Source organism: Tenrec ecaudatus, chromosome 2 (assembly GCF_050624435.1).
Source record: "Tenrec ecaudatus isolate mTenEca1 chromosome 2, mTenEca1.hap1, whole genome shotgun sequence".
In the NCBI taxonomy this organism is placed as follows: domain Eukaryota; kingdom Metazoa; phylum Chordata; class Mammalia; order Afrosoricida; family Tenrecidae; genus Tenrec; species Tenrec ecaudatus.
Window position 1 is genome coordinate 34633240 of NC_134531.1, and position 21183 is coordinate 34654422.

Consider the following 21183-nt stretch of genomic DNA (forward strand, 5'->3'; position numbering starts at 1 on the left):
CGGCATATGAGGCCATTGAAAATACCACGGCTTGGGGCAGGCACACCTTAGTCCTCAAAGTGACCTCCTTGCTTTCCAACACTTCGAAGAGGTCTCATGTAGCAGATTTAACTCATGAAATGCATGGTTTGTTCTCTTGACTGCTGCCAAGTAGTGTCTGCCAAATTTCCTGACATGGTCGAGTTTGTGCTGCCAGAGCTGCATCAACTTGTTGACACATCTCAATGAGCAATCCATCAACAACTGGAGACTTGCTTTTGGCTAATGCTTTCCGTGCCGCTTGGAGATCTTCCTTTAGCACACCATAGGTTCTTGCTCATATGCTGCCTTCTGAGATGGAATGTCAATCATTTTTTCTTTAGGTACAGTGACCCTGCCTTCTTTCGGTCTTCTTTTCATGCTTCCTGCAGCATTCAATATTTCCCCACGGAATCTTTCAATATGGGAACTCAAGACGAATTTTTTTTTTTCAAGTTCCTTAAGATATGCTGAGTGTGTTCTTCCTAGCTCAAGGGGAAGATGTCTTAGTAAGAGTCCTTTAGAGGTAAACATTTCCAGCAGAAAGTTCATATGAGGAACCTAAGCTTTGCTCCAATTGGAATTCAGATACATTGGGATGCCTGCTGCCACCGCTCCCCCAGGAACCAGCCACACTGGATTTGCATAAAGGGTTATTAAGGTCATGTACTTACTGTCATAAAGTCAGTGCTGACTCTCAGTGCCCTTCTGTGGGTTTCCAAGACTGTAACTGTTTATGGAAGTAGAAAGCCCAGTCTTTCTCCTGAGGAACTGCTAGTGGTTTTGAAATGATGACCATGAGGGTCACAGCCCAACGTGTAGCCACTACACCACCAAAAAAAAAAAAAAAAAGTGGTCCTAGGACTATGGCCCAGACCAAGCTCAGGTGTCTCCTAGCAAAGTTCTCAGGGTTAGCGCACTAGCAGCAGCTTCCAGCCCCTAGAGACTGGGAAGAGTGTGTATATGGATGAACCCTTTAGTCTCATATTAAGCCTGGCAGGCTAGGATTCTGGGGTGGAGGCTTTCACCCTTGTGAGTTGGAGGTCTGTCCCAATCACATTTCCAAAATGAGTATTTTTCCCCACTATATCCTCCAATAGTGCTACCTTAAAGTTACTTCTCACAAGCACATGGCTGATTGCTATGCAGCCTGCAGCTTTAACTGTAAAAGCAGATGTGTGCCATTGCTCTCGAGGCTCCGAGGAAGCCACTCCCCATTACCTGCCCTGGCACTGGTGGTAGGTTACTCCTCCAATATACCCAGGGCCCTTTAGGGTTAGGGTACAGCCCACTTTGTTATGAATGTGGTTACCTGTAATTAGGGGGGCTTGCACGGGACTGTATGTAAGCCTTGGTTAGAAATATAGTCTCTCCTCTGCACAGACCTGGCTCCTGTAGTCATAACTGCAAAGGTGAGCACTTGCATGCTTTGTCTTGTCTGATGTCTCTTTAACTTTACTCTCAATTATGCAACCACCACTTGGAGCCATTCGATTTTGGGGGCTGGTACCCCACACCATCAGGTCCTCATAGTGGAAGACAGGAGGGATCCTTCTAGCCCAGCAGCTGAGGCTTCACCCAGAAAACCACATAGGATTAACTCCTAGGCTACCTATCAGGGCTTTGGCACCTGCAGAGACCTGAACCCCAATTGCAAGTAGGAGAAGCAAAGTGGTTGGTGCTCCCCAGCCATACTTCCTCTTCTTAAGTGTCAGCTACCAGAGCCTTGTTCCATGTGTCTTGGGTCCCACACAGAGGCATAGTGTGTCTGTCCCTCGTTTGGTGCTAAGATCATGTGTAAATTACAAGCCTGAGGACCTGACTGGTGAGGGAGTTGGCAGGACAGGCCAAAGTCACCATAGCAGATGGTCAAGGCCAGGTGTCTACCTAGCCTGGCTCCTTATTTCTGTCCCTTCTTGCCCTTTTGACTTCTTCTCTGAAGACCTCTCTGCCTGGATATAACCTAAGCATTTGGGGATAGCTCAGGCCCTTTATCTGTCACTGTTGTTCAACTCAAATCACAAACTCACCAGGAGTGGATTCAGTGACTCAAGCCATAGCATCTTCAGTCACCTCATAGGCATGTGAAAGTTGGACACTGAATAAAGACCGAAGAAAAATGGATGCATTTAAATTATGGTGCTGGTGAGGAATATGTGAAAGTACCAAGGACTGTCAAAAGAACAATAACTACAACAAAAATCTGTCTTGGAAGAAGTATGGCTAGAGTGTTCCTTAGAAGCACATACTTGGGACATGTTATCAGGAGAGGCCAGACATCCCCAAGGAGAAGCCACATGGACCTACGCCGATACAGCCCTGGGTGATGGAGCAGCCATGTGGAGACCCCTGCCAGCGCTGAGATGCTTACATGTTCACTGACTCGGCTTTCTTCCTGCAGTTGGCATCATTGCATCTTGTTATGTGAGATGGAGGAGGACTTTGTGGATTGGTGTCAGACACATGGGTTAATGTTGGACTTGTGGGCTTGGGCAACACTGGGTTGGAATGTTTTCTTGATCTGCACTTAACCTTTATACAAAGCTCTCTCTTATACATGGGTTTCTGTGGATTTGTTTCTCTAAAGTACCCAGACTAACACAGGAAAGGCCCTGTTGATGTTTTAGCCCCCACCTAATCCCTTTTGGTAGACAATGTCAGCACAGCCCTCTTGCACCTAAGTTACGGTCAGGCAGAGTTGGAGAAACTTTCAGACAGATTCTCAGACTTGCGCTTTATTCAGTTATTCTTACTGACGACTCCAGAGACACAGTAGTGCAATTGCCCAGCAGCACCACCTCTGGAGCTCTATTCTGGTCTGATAGATTCCATTCTTCAGGGCCAGAATCTACTTTATTTGTAAAAGGTTTTCATTCATTTCTCATTATACCCTGCTCAAATAGGAAAGGCAAAAGAAATTGTACAGAATAGTCTGGTTTTCTTAAATCTGGTCTTCCTATTACTAAAATTACCTTAATACTAATTATCTCAAAACACATTGCCATCAAGTTGATGCTGACTCATAGTGACCCTACAGGACAGTAACTCTTTGTGGCAATAGCATAACCACTATGCCACCTAACATGATAGAACCAGATAGACTCTAAAGTACATGCATTTAATAATTCCCCTTAAAACATTTGTCGTATTTGCTAATTTATGACAAAATATTTATCTATGTAAAAAATTCAAATCTCACATAGTATGAAAAAGAATGTAAATAATTAGCAGAATTCTTAGTAACTTATCGAAATGTACTTTATTTCATGCAAAACTACGTCATTTTCTACCTCTTAACAGTTAACCTAAAGAACATTTCCAAAAATTCATTACACCAACAATAATTTAAATATTCTAGAACAACTACAGGTCAATGAGTTTGTCAAAACCAAACTGGAAGAACATTATGCACAGAGAAGGCCCAAGTTGCTAACTTCCTACGAGGTAGCACTTGGAGGCCTTTTCTAAATTCATACTTGCAAATGGAGAGAGAATCTGAGAAGAAAGTCAGTAAGCATTCAGCTCACTAGCCAGGTGAGGAAATAATCGTCACTAAGCAGCAGGCAGTAATGGCTGATGAAAGGAGTATTTGGCATCACATACCAAAATTGAACACAGTGAACCTTTTGAAAAATTATGATTAGATGTACATTTGAAAAGACGCCTCCTTCTACTTCAGTCATTGGAATTATATCAACCCTTGGATATCTGAGCAATGAGAAGAGAAATTAGGCTCTTAGGCTACTATGCTTGAGTGCTGGCTCACGTCGACTCTGGATTCTAGAGCAGTGGTTCGCAACCTGTGGGTTGTGACCCTTTTGGGGGTAAAAGGACTCTTTCAGAGGGGTCTCTCAATTCATAACAGTAGCAAAATGACCGTTATGAAGTAGGAATGAAAATAATTTGATGGTTGGGGGTCACCACATGAGGAACTCTGTTAAAGGGCCGCGGCCTGAGGAAGGTTGAGAAGCCCCGTTCTAGAGGATGCCGAGGGTGGACAGGCATATTTCAGATTCACACTGGGGTGCTGAGCTTTAGACTGTTGTCCTATGGGAATAGGTTCTTGGCAGAACTTAAGTGAGAAAGTTTGAAAAGCGATACTAGTTAATTCCTTATGAAAACATTCTAAAAATTAAATACCAGGAAGTAATAACATTAATATTAGAGAGCATTTTTATCCTTTTCAATGGTATAATTTAAATATATATTATATTACAGTAGTTTGAAAGATAGGTGCACATATTCGCTACTTTCTAAAGTGAGAAAAATCCTTCAAGTTGTTTTCAAAATATGAACAAAAACAAATCCATTGGATTGCTGGAAAAAAAATACATCATTCTCCCCCACTCGTTGGTACATTGAGTAGGGAAGACACTAGCCAGCATGCTTTTGAGCAAGACGCTTTCATTGACGAGGCTGACAGGATTTATGTGAACAATATTGACTCTGAATGATGTACAGTCAGCTCAAGAATTTATATTATTTTCATAAGTCTGCCACTTATATTATTCTAACTTTGCATTTAATACAGTCAAATTCTCCCTTTACCAAGAAAAGTGTTGCGATCAAGACAACCACAAAAGAAAAGGCTTTCCAGTGAAAAGTTCATTTCCCCTCAAGGAGTGTGTTAAAAGCAAGGGACCTGCCAATCTTCATGTGTTACTAACAAAGTAAAACATGTTCAATTACAGTGCGGAAATAAACTGCTGAAGAAATCCAGGCTGCTCCAGGCCATGTCAGGGCAGAGTGTTCCCAGTGCTGAGCAGGGGTCACAGGAAGGGGAGCAGAGGAAAGACTGCCTGGTCTCCAGGACTTGGGCCAGGGCCTGATTTCAAGTCTCTGGGCAAGAACAAGTCACTGGCTAGAAAGAAGTACCTCACACACAGGGGCATCCTAGATTGGAAGGCATCCTGTTACTACCCTCTTGTACTGTTCCCGGCTCTCCTAAGAGGTACTTTGACAGCTGTGTGTGCTATTAGAACTACTCTTCATAAAAAGAGGACTGGACGCTAATGCTTTTATTTATCTCCGTAGCAATCACCTGTGCTTTGGAAATTTACTTGTATCCCAAGCATTGCACTGGAAAGAATTCATTTTACTGACGTTGCCTCCTAAGTGAGCTACATCATTTGAGCCGGCCAGTGTCACGTTTGCATTCAGTTGCAGCTGAGATGTCAGCAGCATCGGCTTTGCAACTTCCGGTGCAATACTGCTATTTCACAGAGTGGGGTCTGTAGTCAAAACCAGTTCCTTTAATTATACTGCTCACTCAGAACGACTGTACAGTACACAAGACAAAGGGAAGGGAAATGTCAGTCATTAAAAAGTCTAGAGAGGAAAGGGCAACCCCACCCACCCCAATTCGTACACTTCTCAACATTTAGCATGCGCTGTGACTCAATCCATTATACTTTTGGGATTCAAGCGCTTTTCCTTTTTTTAAGGAAAATGTTTTTGCCTTTTAGTGCAAATATACTTAGCCATGCAATGATCTAGCCTAGCCCACAGGCTCACATCTCTGTTCGGCATGAACTACAACTGCGGAGGGTTTGTTTTTCCTTTAATATGGTAACCAATAACCATCAAGAACACTCCTTTGGTTTACTGGAGGCTTTTAAAAATGAGGCTTACTATTGCAAATAAATATAATTTCTTCATTAAAATGCTACCCTCAAACCAAGCCCACTGCCATCGAGTCGCCCCCAACAGTGACATTTTTGAGACTGGCGGGTTTGAACAGCTGATCTTGCAGTTAACGAGCTTGAAGCCTAAGCCAGAGAGCTGCCAGGGCTTCTTTGCTGTCCCCATTTAACTTAGGCACAGATCCAGCTTAGATCTCAGAATGGATAATCCATTCAAATGGTATAATTACATGTGATCCAAGATCAAATTAACTGGTAGCTTTTTGAAGCTTTGAATTCTTGGATTTTGTTTTTTTCTTAACAAAAATGCTGTGTTGATAATGTCACTGATGCAGTGAAAAAAAGAAAGAGTTAATCAGCAATTTACAGGTAAATCGTGAAATTAAGAGATTATTACTTCCTATTAATTTGAGGTTATTGTGAATTACTTGCTTACTGAATATTTTGACCTAACTATTATTTTTAAAGTAATTTCAAAAACTCTAATAAGTTACTTATTAAAAAAGACATCAAAAAGTGACAAAAGTAGTTCTTTAAGACTCTCTTTGCCTGTGAAGTATATGAATTCAGTAATCTTTTCCAATAAATGTCATTCAATTTAAATAAACTCTTCAAAAGAGAAATCTCTTGTATGTACTATTGTTTAGCTCACAAAACAGATTCTGTTTAAAGGATGAATGATGAAACCTTATAAAGAAAATGTTTTTCACAGGACTTCTGATGAATTATTCCAGAGTTTTCTACCTGGAGTCTTGTTTCTGTGTAATAATAAGGGGCCAGGCTGAGAATGACACCTTTCAGCACCACTGTTAAAAATAGCTGGGCTAATGATTTACTTTGTTTTGTCTTTTTCAATGGTATCGTATATACATCAACTCCATACCTCTACAATGGCTTCGCGAGGTAGACTGCAGATCATAGTAGTTTTACCTTCATTTTGAACATGAAGAAACGGAGGCACAGAAAGACTATGTGATTTTCCCAGGGTGTTCGGTGAGTCAACAGGAGGTTATAAACAGTACATGACTATCTCTGCTCCTGGTCTAGTGCTCTCTGACCAATCTTCACCAGAAAGGGCTCTGTGCACACGCATGTGCACTCAAAGGAAGGGTCTCTATGAGCTTGGATTCCGAGATGTTCCTCTGATAATCATTTTATAGGGGATCTCAACCTCAAAGATCATAACAACTCAAGAAAAACAGATAAGAAGTGTGACACGACCACTTTCAGTACCCTGAGGGAATTGTATCTTTACAGAGTACATGATTATACTAATTAAAGAGGAAAATGAAAATTTCCCATATATGATTTAGAGATTACCTTCAGGAAGCAAACAATCGTATCATTAGAGAAACTATGCAGTTTCTCCTCAAACTGGGACAGCCGAGAGTGAAAGTGAGCAACAGTAACGAGTCTATAACCAGTGTTCCACGGGGACTGTACTAGTATCTGATGTAGCTCAGACAATTAGAAACAATTTCAGGGATATAAAGACTGCAAGCATACTGCACTTCAACAGGTTGCACTCTGCAATAAAACACTGGTACTTTACAATGCAATACTTGACTTTGGCTTAAACACACACAACTCAAAATGTCAATGTTTAAAAGAACCAACAAGTTACTTGAACACATTTCCATTCCAATTTAGCTTTCATCTTTTGAAACCACCACAATTTTGGGGTTAATAACAGCAGTGAGTGTTTCGTGTTTTCCCTTTGTCCATCATCAGATTTGTTTTACTAATAAAAATATAAAACAGGCACCTTGAAAACGCAGGACATTTTGTGGGACTCTTTGGCTATTAAAAAAAATCTAAAAAACAAAAATATCTATTGACCAGTAATGCTTAGGATTCTCCTCCAATGGAATGATCAACACTTATGTGCATATGTTAAATGATAAAGGCAAACATTTCTCTCTGAAATAAAAATCTTTTACAAAGCAATACCAAAGTGCAAAAGAATTCCCAGTTACTATTAAACACAGAAAGAATGAGGCATCACCTGATTATTCTACAAGTTGCAGAGATAATACCACTAGCAGTTGAAGGATAATCTTAATTACGCATGCAAAACAAGGCTGATTTTGCATACAGAGTTAAAAATGAGCACTCTATATAGTTAGTTGTAACTGGTAAGCCTTGCTGTAAGACATGGGTTTTGTGAGTAGGGTTATGATTTGAGGTCTTTCTTCAATTGTATCTCTTTGGGAAGTACAAGGGGGCTTCAAAGAGTATGTGGCAAATTCCATTATCTTTTGATTCTATGTCCCAAAAACTTTTTGAAGATTTCTCACACAGTTGGAACACTTTTCTTTAGAAACAGATATATATCTGTTTCTAAAGAAAAGTTTATATATAAAGAAATGATATATATATATATATATATCATTATGATTTATAGCTTACATGGACCTTGGGGGGAAAAAAACCAAAAGCAATTTTCCTGAAAAAAATTAAATGAAGCTGAACTTCATGCTCTCAACATATGCTGATTTTTATCACAAATTGTATCCTTTCAGGATAATTGTACTTCTAAGGCAGATACTCAAAAGAATGTTATACAGGAAATGCTATTAAGAAAGATGATGTTCTATTCAATGAACAGTAGACAAGCTATTATTACTAGGAAGTAAGTAATTCTCTATGCCTCCCCCTTGCTCCCTGTTACTCTGATCTTTTTTACCAGGAGCATAGAGTAAGCTTTAAGTTCACAAAGGCTGTAACTGATATGCTGACACCAACTCGTTCCACATATTCTTTCAGACTTTAGACATCATCAAATATTCTACTGCGAGACATGGAGAGGTACCGTCCTCCAGGCTGATATCTGAAAGGCAGACATAAAGAAATGACAGGACACATTACTAGAGCAGAGGAAAACAAGAACATAGTAAAGAAAGTGCCTGCCAGCTTTGTGTCCACACTGTGAAATCCATCTAATGGTTCAAAGCAGAAGCTTGCCCTTCCTGGCTCTTATATCAAAGAGATTTTAACAAGTATAACATCAAACAACATTGCTTTAGAATTTAGAATACATGCCATGACAGAAGGAACGATGTAAAATACCTAAGACATATAAGAAGCTTCTCAATTGAATAACTACTTTCCAACTGTTGAATAAACACATCATATTCTAGCCTGTTTTTGGGTCTGCTTCATTACTGGCAATGCTAAAACAAATATCCCCATGAGTACGTTGACTTCATGTTGTTGTCAGATGCCAGTGAGTTGACTCAGACTCATAGTCACCTTACGCACAACAGAATGAAACACCGCACTCTCCACCTTCACAATCGTTCCTCTGCCTTAGGCCATCAATGCAGCCACTGTGTCAGTTCATCTCCTTAAGGGCCTTACCCTTTGACCAAATATGATGTGCTTCTCCAGGGACCGGTCTCTCTCGACAACATGTCCCAAAGTATGTAAAGATGAAATCTTGCCATCCTTGCCTCTAAGGGGCACTCTGACCTTGCTTCTTCCAATACATATCGATTTGTCCTTTTAGCAGTCCACTGTTCTTTCAATATTCTTCTCTAGCACCACAATTCAATGTATAGATTCTTCTATGGTCTTCCTTATTCAATGACCAACTTTCACATGCATATGGCTTGGGTCAGGCACACCTTAGTCTTCAAGGTAACAGCCTTGCTCTTCAATACTCTAAAGAGGTCTTGTGCAGCAAATTCCCCTAATGCACTGTCTTTTGATCTCTTGACTGCTACTTCCATGAGCAGTGATTGTGGATCCAAGTAAGTCAAATCCTAAACAACTTCAGCCTTCTCTCCATTTATCACAATACTAACTATTGGACCAGTTGTGAGGCTTTTGTTCTTCCTTACAAACTGAAGGCTGAAATCCTTGATTGCATCAGCAAGTGCTTCCCGTCCTCACTTTCTGCAAGCAAGGTTGTGTCATCTGCACACCTCAGGTTGTTAGTAAGCCTTCCTCCAATCCTGATGCTGTATTCTTTTCTATATAATCCAGTTTCTTTGATAATTTTCTCAGCATATAGAATGAACAAGTATGGTGAGAGACTCACACTTTTCCTGATTTTAAATGATGCAGTATTTCCCTTGTTCTGTTTGTACAACTGCCTCTTGATCCATGTACAAGTTCCAACTGAGCACAATGAAGTGTTCTGTTTACTTCCTAGACTCTGGAAAATGAGATTCCCAGCAATTGACATGTAAATGTTGCTAGGGTTCTTGGGATTTATTTTAATTCTTTTCTCATTTAAGATACCCCTGGTGATGTATGAAGTTATCAATTTCAACTGCTACCACCAGATGCTGTACTTTTAAAGTTAAACCATCAGAGAGTATAAAAAAGGAACCAAATGTTGCCTAACATGCTTTTTATTAGTAAAGATGAACATTTCCCTTATATTTACTTGCCACTTGTTTTGTAACCTAGTCATTATCCTGTTGAAGTGGCAGCAGAATGGCAGAGCCAATGGGTATAGCTGGGTCTGGATCTTACCTTCCTGATTCAGGGTCAAGAGGATCATCTGTGAACGTGTCCGCATTAAAATCCATAGGTTCTGGATCTTGAAGAAGTTCTATTCGGTCCCTTTCAGTCCTGTTGTTATTAGCCCTGGTATATTTGGATGCTGCTGCAAAGGGTGGAAAAAAAAGTCTACTGTTCTACTGTCTTCCAATTATAGACTGCAGTACAGACATTTAAAAAAGCCCTGAAAGACTGATTATAATTTTGATTATGAAGACAAAGGACATAAAAGGTAAATACAGGGTCCTTTAAAAATCAGATGAAAATTAAGAAAATGAAACGGCAAGCCACAAAGTAGGAAAAATCTTTGTAAACTCTAATGAAGGACTACTATTCACATGTACAACCTCACTCCCTCCTTCCTGCCCCCTCCATGTCTCCTGCTATTGAGCGGATGCTGACTTGTAGCGCACACTAGAACCACTCCACTGGTTTTCTGTGGCTACGCATCTGACTGACGCAGACTGCCCATCTTTCTCCCACTGAGTGGCTCATGGGTTTGAACTACTGACCTTTTGATTAGTAGCCCAATGCTCAGCCTATAATACTACTAGGGCTCTTATATGTTATTATGGAATTAAAAATTAGAGCAATGCTCATACTTTATACACCTATTAGAATGGCTAAGGCCTCAAACACTGACACTATCACATATTGACAAGAATGTAGAGCAACAGGAACTTTGATTCAGAATAGCCATTTTGGAAGACAAATTCCTGTTTCCTAAAAGGCACGCAGGCTTACCATATGATCTAGCAATCACCCTCCTGGGCATGTACAAAATGAGCAGAAAACTTTTGTGTGGTAAACAACCACACTTGAATACTTACAGCACCTTTATTATTATAAAACATTAACAACAACAGGGAAACAACCAAGATGTCCTTCAGTAGGTAAATGGATAAATAACCTGTGTTCCATTCATACAACAGAATATTATTCAGTGATGAAAAGAAGTGAACTACTCAATTACCAAAAGAGAAAAATGTGCATTGCTAACGTAAGGAAGCCGGTCTGAAAAGGCTACATATCATATAGAATTCTAACTAGATGGCACTCCATGGGAGAAAGACGGCGCCTCTACTCCTGTAAAAAGTGAGCCTGGAAAGCCCACAGGGGCAGTTCTGGTCTGTCCTACAGGGTCGCTATGAGTTGTCATCAACTTGATGACATACTGGAAAAGACAGGAGCATGGAGGTGATAAAAAAGAGCAGTAGCTGCAGGGGCTCTGGGGGAGGCGAAGGGAAGGGATTGGCAATTTGAGGACACTGAAACTACACTGAATGATACTGCTGGCCTCATGGTGGGTGCTTGGCCTTATGCACCACACAATGAGTGAACGCTACGGCGTTTAGCTACAAATGTGCCATTCCCAGGTCATCAACTGTAACAAATGTACTACCTGAACCTAAGATGTTAACAGGGAAAACTGTTGGGGACATAAGATATATGGAAACTCTACATTCTGTGCAGGTTTCCTGTGAACCTAAAGGTACTATTAAAAAAGTTGGTTTTTTTTAAATGGATCCAAATTAAAAGCTGTATGATAAAAAACAGCAACAAAAAAACTTCTCGGGCGTTGCCGGTAACAGATAAAGTGTAAAGAGTTAGGAGGAATCAGAGTCAAGCTGTAACTAATGCTCTGTTCTGTACTGCTCACTGAACAGCAGCAGGAGCCCTGCTGGCTTACACACAGGCCACTCCAAGGGAGACGGAAGCTGTCAGCTGAAAGAAGGGCACAGTCTTCTCTATCCTAACGGGCTGCCAAGAGTTGGAACAGACATGATGGCAGTTGAGTTTGTTTGGGGTTTGTGATAAAAGTGAAACTGGTCACTATCAAATCAAGTTTCACTTGCTTCCACAGTGGGACCAGAGGCTGCTACAGCTTTCATGTAATCTCAGTTTTTTGGCTAGCACTTTCTTTACAGTGTGATGAACCCAGGCTTTTCAAGAAATTCCCATCTTCCTCTAGAGCAGGGGTTCTCAACCTTCCTAATGCCATGACCCTTAAACACAGTTCCTCATGTTGTGGTGACCCCCAACCATCAAAGATTTTCATTACTACTTCATAACAGTAATTGTGTTACCATTATGCACTGTCATGTAAATGTCTGATGTGCAGGATGTATTTTCATTGTTACAAATTGAACATAATCACATAATAATTGAAATTAATCACAAAACAATATGTACTTATATATTGTGAAATATTTATTTCTAATTACAAATAAATGAAATTTTGTCTTGAAGCATCGTGTAGCATGGGTAACAGTCTTCATGCCAGGTACTCTCGTACGTGGGCATATCTGCATGTAGGCAGACCCGTCTGGAGAGAGCGGTGTCTCGGTTCCTATGACTGTCAGAAATATGTGTTTTCTGATGGTCTCAGGCGACCCCTGTGAAAGGGTCGTTTGTCCCCCAAAGGGGTCGCCACCCACAGGCAGAGAAGCACTGCTCTATGAGGTATGAGCCTGGGGCAGAAATGTCCAACAGAAACAAAATGAAAGCCACATAATGTAATTTTTTCTAGAAGCTACATTAAAAAAATAGAAAAAGTTGAAGTTATTTCAAGTGATCAAGTGACTACTGACTATCACGCTGGTTAGCACAGAGCTAGGGAAGCTAGGGAACTAAGTCTTCTTTCCCCAAAAGTTGGTATTTCTTTTTAAACAACCTAAATTCTCAATATTCTGTGCAGTCCAATAGCTTAAAAATCAATCAATCAATCAATCAAACAAACAAACAAACAAAGAGAAACTTACTTGATATTGTTTTATTTCAAACCTTGAGGCTAGGCAATGATATCTTATATTTTTATATTTAAGCATATTTATTTCTTGTTTATCCAGCAAATATTGATTTTCTACCACATGCTACATTCTAACTGTAGCACTAAGGCTTTGTGTCTCCTTTTCTTAACCATTCTGCCACACAGAACTAGTCCCTCTGTTGACTTCTAAGCTTGATGAGCAAACTCCCCAAATCTCTACTGAATCTTCCCTCTCCTTCCTCATAGCCATCATGCCCATGCTGACTCATGGCAACCTGTAGGACAGGGCAGGACTGCTCCAGTGCGTTTCTGAGACTGTGAATCGTCAGGGGAGTAAAAAGCCCTATCTTTCTCCCAGAGCGGCTGGTGGTTTTGAGCTGCTGACTTTGTAATCACTTCGCCACTGCTGGCTTTACCTAAAACTTGTCATTGTCGCCATCTCTTACTATTCTACCTGAAATCCAATTTAAATTAACCCTCTGCTTTTGTCTCTAAGATTACCACAGTAGTTCTGGCCTTCCAAAACAGACTAAACTGTTTTTTATTTCTCTTAACTTCCATGAAAACCATAGTTTCTGTTGCCACCAAATTCATCTTATATAAAAATCTGTCAGGATTCTTCCCAGACTGAAATCCTATCTTTGGGATAAAACCCAAAATCTTAAGATAGCAATCGGTCACACCTCACTATCTGTATAGTCTCCCCTTCTCTTTGCTTCCTCACAATTACGTTCACACAGCAAAACTTGCATTCCCAAGGCTCTCTTGTGTTAACATGCCCCTCCCGTTCTTCCTTCTGCCTGCACCTGGCTAAGTATTAGCAAGTCTAAAATCCTCAGATAAGATGTATTACAGAAATCCTTTCTCAGGCAGAATCGATTACAAGGATCAGCATATAATCCCCTCCCAGGGGGAAGAACAACAGAAAAGTGGGTGAAGGGAGACAGCGGACAATGTAAGATATGAAAATAATAATCCATAATTTATCAAGGGTTCATGAGGGAGAGAGGGAAAAATGAAGAGCTGATATCAAGGGCTCAAGTGAAAACGCTTTGAAACTGATGATGGTAACATATGCACCAATGTGCTTGACACAATAGATGAATGTATGGATTGTGGTAAGAGCTGTAGGAGCCCCCAATAAAAGTATTTAAATAAATTTAAAAAATCCTTTCTCAATGAAGCATTCCTTTTCCATACCCGAAACTTAGGTCCTTTAACTTTGGGTGTTTTCTTCTGTCCCAGGTCTCATTATAAATTATTAATAACCAATTACAGGAAAGTTTGTTTCTGTGATTAAAGTACAGGTGGTTCCCAACTTATGACACATTTGCATTATGATGAAATGCACGTATAACCATCTTTTTGGGGGTACATCTTATCCTTAATAATGTATACAACATAAAATATTACAGTACCTAGTTTGCTAATGTTATGTTCTCAGATGATCACCTGCAGTCATTCAATGTTATGATTTATAAAGATATGGATAATAAAGGTAATAAAAATGAAAACAAACACAATAATTTACTCAACTTATGTCAGTCTGCCTGTAAGTCCAGACTTCCTACAGTTTTCTTGCTAGATCTTCAGTGGCAGATGGCTTCTGTCACTGTGAGTGCAGTGCAAGGAAGGGGAACACCAGGGAAGTTCCTAATACACCCCGAGTGGTAACAGACTTCTGCCTGATATCAGCTGCTCGCTACAGAAAAAGCACCCTGAAGACAGGATATACCTGGGAAAGTGCCTGACATACAAGAGGGCCTCAAAATCATGGAAAAACAGAATTAAAAGATAATAGAAATTTTCTATGAATGTTTTGAAGCCTTCTCTTATGAGGTACCCAACCCACTGTCACAGAGTCCATCCTGACTCACAGTGACCCTATGCAGGATGTTAAGACTCGAAGTCAGAACACAGGTTACCTCACCTTTCTCCTTCAGAGGAGCTGAGGAGTTTGAGCAACCCACCAATGTGGTGAGTTCATCAATTATGATAAAAATGGCGCAATATCACGTATTTAGTAATGAAAATACAACAGAAACTAAACAAAACAATCCATCCATGACTGTTTAGATTTTATGTCAACTTGATTAGGCCAATATTCTCAGTGATTTGGCAGTTAAGACCTAATAATCCCCATGATCTAATCTAATAAAATGTAATCACCTCCATAATGGGCTCTACTATAAGTAGACAATCAGTTGCAAGAGCAGGGTGGAATGTAACACCCTTCCACATCCCATATCTGGCTGGTCCTCTAAACTCTAGTTCTTTGGATGTGAGCTAATAGCCAACCATTCACCTCTGCAGCCAGTAGCCTGATGCCTAATGGGTGGGCTAATCTCAAGACCATAGCCTCTGCAGTTACATGAATCAAGGGACACTTTCTGCCTGACATCTGACTCACTGAATGCTTCTACAATTTGGTGAGTCATTTCTTTGCTATGAACACATACATACGTATGTCTATCTCTCTAAAAGCTTCACTCATTTTGTGTCACTAGAGAATTCACAGTAAACAGTAGGAATAGCACCTTCTTAGAAGCTATCTGGGGTCCATGCTAATACTGTTTAGGCCAGTACACTTCACAACGCTCCTTTATGTCGTCCCGGTTCTCATCGTGTGACTAGAACGCATACATGGGCTACCCCTTTCGCTTGACCCTGAAGGGAGTGAGAAAGGAAAGGCACTGCAGAGTACATTTAACTTTCTCTGAAGGAGTATCCTAATTCTTGAGAGCTCTGATAGTTAAAGCACTTGGCTATGATAACCAAAAGGTTGATGGCTTGAATCCACTAGTTGCTCCATGGGAGAAAGATGTGGCAATCACCTTTCATCAAGATTACAGCCTTGTAAAACCTATGGGGTAGCTCCATTTTGTTCTAAAGGCATTTCACTATGAATTGAAATGAATTTGTCAGCAACTGGTTTTCACATGTATCCTAATTCTGAGCCTTTAAATAAGCAAGAAAAAATACAGACAGTAAAATCTAGCAGAACTAGAAAATGAATTACTTACACCGACTGGGATTAGCGTCTGAGAAGTCTGATTCCTTTGGGTGAGTATGGACATTTCTGTTTCTGGTCGCATCGTCTCTGTTTTGTCCGTAACGTTCTTTCCATTCCTAGGGCAGAAAAACAAATGCATACATAACATCAAAAACAAAGCAAAAACGAGCAACTCACAAGCAGAAAACAATTTGCCACTCTTTATTTTTTAATTAAACAAAGTTTTATTGAAGCATAAATTGTGAAACAGAAATACATTTAAACGGAATAGAGACATGGCCCCCAAACTTCCCCTCCTCTATCATCACACTTGGATTAGATCACTAGCCAATTGATAGCGTTTTTATTTTCCTGGTTTTTGCTTTATAAAAATTTGTGTTAACAAATTGTTTCATAAAAATTTGCATTAACAGAAGCATTCTCAAATCTGTTAAAAAAAATCAGACCTCTAGCCAACAAATGTTACCCAGTCTCTGGGATCCTGTTCAAGGATAAAGTCCACTGTGCGTACCGGTCCTCAAAACAGAACGCATTACAACTATTAGATGCTGTGCTACTTACCGAATCACACTGCTCACACTGAGCCATGCTTCCTCAACGAAGCATTCCGTCAACAATGTGCTTAATGAAAAGTCAAAACTGTGTGCCCACCACTTGATTTGAAACCAAACAAATTTGTATGTTTAGAAAAGAGCTTCAATCATAAATATGGAAGGAACAAAAATATCACTGCGTCAACCCAGGAAGAATTTTAAAGGGCATGAGATAAACAAACAAGCAAACAAAAATAGAACCAAATTTGCTATTCTCTCAGCTGTTTATATCTCACAGTATATGAAATCAGCTCAAATGATGCTGACTCTGGAAAGCCTGTACTTCTAGCCATTTCCTAGTAAGTGACTATTTCAGAAGACTCTGTGCTGTGTTTTATAAATCGTATTTCTGCTTTCCTAGGTCATTGTCCTTCTGCAGCCCCTCACCAACTCCCAGCCAATGATGGTGGAAGGCACGCCACGGGAAAGGAAAAATGAAGACGGAACACTATCACTGCTGTCACAGAATTTTAACTTCACAAGGTGACGTTGCTTAGTATATGAGTGGAAATGGTTGCTTAAGTTTAAGTGAATGAACCAAACTGAGCTGACTTACTAAGCCCAGCAATCTTTATGATCAATCCCCTGCCAATAAATTCAGTGCATTTGTATTGTTACTTAGCAAGGTAGTAAAGGCATGGTGCTCATGAGGTCATCTTGCTTACTGGTGAGCCAAGAGTGTTGTGAGGCTTCCATGCAGTTCTGCCAGTGTGCTCTTATATCAACCTACAACACTATGTTTACTCTTCACTCTCTTCCAAAAGAGCTTGGGTCAGTATAGATCAAATTCACTTCAATTAAAATAATTAAACCCAAGGTCTACCTACCCTCCTCTATGGCCCTAATATTAGTATCAATCCACAATGTAACAACATATATCTCTATCTGGAGGTACTAGGGGCTGGGGAATTGGGGCTTCGGCCCAATGAGGAGCGAAGTCAATGGTAAGACTATAAATACACAAAGCCGTGATGTTAAAAAAAGTAATACACAGAACAAATAGCTGTAATCATTTTTTTGAGAGGACTGGACTCGTGGAAGAAAAACTTTGATTGCTGCTGCAAAACCATCTGTATGAAATAGAAATTGGTTTCAATAACATTCATTCAGAGAGCATGTTCTAGAAACTGAAGGTACATTTCTCATTACCGCTCCTAATCAACTGCCATACAGAGTAATATAAATCAATTCCTTTAAAAAAATCATTCTTCCAGCTCTTGTAACAATCCATATTCCCAGTGTCATCCTTTTCAAAGTATTTTCTTTCTACTTGAGCCCTTGGTATCAGCTCCTCATTTCTTCCCTCCCTCCCCCATCCTCATGAACACTTGATAAATTATTATTACTTTCATATCTTATACCATCCGCTTGCCTCCTAGGTTCTTTCCTCTATTTCCTTTTACTTTCCTCTTCTCCCACCATCATGTTCGACCTTCATTCAGCTTTCAGTAATTCCTCTCAGCTACACTGCCCTTGATCAAATCCCACTAGGCATTCTAGGCCCTCCTCGCCATTGATTTTTAGATCACTTGTTGTTCTTTTGTCCCTGGGTTTGTTGGGCCCCCTTTCCCTTCCCCCACTTCCTCCTCTCCTATGTCTCCCAGAACCACTGGCCCCATTCTTTTCTCAGGATTGTTTATCCTGCCTATCTTATATATATAGACCTGAGGTGGGGGGGGGCTACAAATAGTTCCAGGTCTGTCAAATAAATTATTTTTATTAGAAACTAATAAGATAATCAATAATTAGCATACCAAAGAAACGCCCCAAAACAAAAATAAAACCTAAACCAGTGCTATCAAGTTGATTCCAATTCACAGTGGTCCCATAGGACAAGGTAGAAATCCCCCATGAACCCTCTAAGCTGCCATGCATTCAGAAGCAGGCTGCCACATCTTAATCTGATGGAACAACTGGTGAGTGTTAGAAGCAGACCTCTCAGGTAGTAGCTTGACTATTGCCCCACCAGGGCTCTTTAAAATTAGCATAGTATGTTCAAAATAACGTCAAATTTTATATCTTTACATGATTTTAATAATCTCTACACTTAACTTTTATAAATAAAGACCTTTGTAGACATTTTCTTAGCTATGAATGCCTGTTAACTCATCAAATTCTTTTATCTAAGATGTCAGAACCATACTACAACTCCGTCCAGCTTAATGTGACCGGGCGTACGTTTTGAGACTAGGCTAATGAGATGTTAGGATCTTTTTTTCTCACTCAAATATACTGTGTCTTAAAGTTATTTTCCATGGTGAAATTAAAATTATAAACAGTTATACTATTGCTCACATGCTATTGGGATTATTCTGAACCGCTGTACAACTGTTTACTCACTGAGATTCTTCTCCTTAAAACCTAAGCATTGAAGGACCAAGCGAAGTCACCTAATTCACCCTTATCCAGGGCAGTTTCTTTTAGACTCTCCTACTAGGTGGCACAGAAATTTCTAGGTCTGGGAGTCTATTATAATTTTGGTTAGTTATAAAAGTCAGAGATTCTCAAGAGGTTTTTGAAACTTCTACTTTGGGAGTCTAGTTAGGACTTCTGAAATACATAAATGACCCTTTTAAATGATAAATTCTAAAATACATGAAGACAACTATCTTGATTCTTCCTTAGTCTTCGCTTCCTCAGCATAAATATATCTAGATATGGAAAATCTGTAGTAACTGACTAAACTTTTCAATCTCTAAAAGGAAGTTAGTTTCCCCCATCTACAAATGGAGGATTGGAGAAAAATCACAGAATAAAATTAATGCCACTTTATTACAAAAAAGCAGAATAATGTTAAACAGTAAAAAACACCTTACTAGCAAGACTGCATTTATTCATCCGTTCAACACATATCTACCGAGCACCTACCTAAGAAACTGCATTAGGTGCTGACAAAATGAAATAATGAATTCATGACATTCTAGAACAGGTCTAGAAGATCTCTGACATGTATATCAGAAATTAAATGCATATCAAAAACTACCTTTAAAAAAATTATATCCTGTGCCAATATCTCACTGCTCTTCGGGCTTTAGCTAATTAATTCTAATCAGTATTATTTTCATGATATTTCAGAGTAATATTAATAAGTATTGTACTTACTCTTCTTCGGTTTTCACCTTCCTCTTGCCTTTGTCTTTTTCTCTTCTCTAGAGAGAGAAAAGTAGTCTTAGATTTGGTTACATCGTGGTGGAATTACAAGTAGAGCAACAAGTTATTGTATCAGGTGACGCCCAGTTTAAAATTCCAGCAGTCAAATATAATAGGTTATTCTTGAAACGGGCTCTATTGGGAATACCTTGTCCATTTTTGTTGGAGATGGTCATCTAAGCTCTGCCTAAGTGCTTCAGTGAAGTAAAAAGTTCTTTATCATGGTGACTTGACATTTATTTCTCCCAACTTCTGCCTGTTTTAATTTAGCCCTGTCTTTTAAATTAAATGCGTACTTTTCTTCTTTCTACAAAAGTCTTTTCCTTCAGTGGTTTTAGTCACAGCATAGTTTCTACAGACTCAGAATTCTGGCTGTCTTTTACTACAGACTTCCTGATTTATCAGTCCTATTCCTGAAAATCTTACCCAGAAACTGGACAGGACACGCCACAGCAATCTAATTAACACAGGCAGCAGTAAAACGATGACATCATAGAGTCTCATCAACCCCAGGAAAGCATGTAGAGGCTGCTCTGGTATACGGCAGAGCTGCAATACATTTTCTGGGGGCCTACATTCAATTACTGATCATACCAGGGCTTGGATCCAGGAAGAGTGGATGGCAAAGAACAACAGTCCCAAAACATACAGTTTGTTTTCTTTTTCCTATTCTACTATTACTTGAAGATAAGTAAATTTAATTCACTCAGTTCTGCAATCAGAATCTAGTAGAGTGATGGGTATCCTAACACACTACTAACGATCATCACTTTCAGGAAAACTGCCTGGTTTGAATGATTGCTCATGTAATAGTCAACAGGTGGTTCCTTAAAATAGTGAGTTTTATGGTTGTGCAGAGACTGGCAAATACAATTCAAGGCACACATGAAGCCACACCACGTTGTAAACATACTAATGATTTGTTGCAGAATTTCTTAAAGACAGATTAAATGATTATACTTTCAAATTATTTTTGCTAAGAAGGTTGTATGTAGAGTTTGTGGCTAACAAAACTGCATTGGCTTGTAATTTCTTTAGTTTAAAAGCAATTAAAAACTTTCATAGATACCAAGTTTATATTTTGACTCTAGTATTATCCCTCCCTTTAAGTATTTTAAAAGACTAATCTTACCTCGTCTGATTAATTCTTTTCCTTCATCAACTAAGTCAGATGTCATATCATTATCTCCCATGAACTGCTGGAAACCAAGGAGATTCAAACAACGGGTTCCCAAGCTAATAACAATAGATTCGTAAAAAGACAAGCATTATTTCATTTTGAAATTGCTTAGACAAACTGTTCTTCAGTATTATCAAAATATTTCCATTTCTAAGAAATTTAGACCTAACACTCCACTGATTACGGTATATACTGTACCTAGGCTTCTGATGGAAGCAAAAGAAATCAAGCCATTAGTATGCCTTCAGAAAAGCATTCTACCAAGATGATAAAAGGCTATAAAGCCAATTTATTACTTTCTTATATTC

General features: G+C 39.5%; 1 protein-coding gene across 5 annotated transcripts in view; it reads right to left on the reverse strand.

The window, feature by feature from the left end:
- Positions 1-2744: 2744 nt before the first annotated feature.
- The window catches only part of LMBRD2 (LMBR1 domain containing 2), a 66835-nt gene continuing 48396 nt past the window's right edge, over positions 2745-21183 (reverse strand). For 3 of the 5 annotated variants that reach the window (XM_075540931.1, XM_075540935.1, XM_075540930.1), the window contains 5 exons: positions 20828-20931; positions 19648-19694; positions 15963-16068; positions 10143-10275; positions 2747-8490 (listed from right to left, as the gene is read on the reverse strand). In XM_075540931.1, coding sequence (XP_075397046.1) covers positions 8430-8490; positions 10143-10275; positions 15963-16068; positions 19648-19694; positions 20828-20931 — 451 coding nt within the window. In that variant the 3' untranslated portion in view covers positions 2747-8429. Of the gene's footprint in view, positions 8491-10142; positions 10276-15962; positions 16069-19647; positions 19695-20827; positions 20932-21183 lie in introns of all 5 variants that reach the window. The other 2 variants (XM_075540934.1, XM_075540933.1) reach the window with 2 other exon arrangements.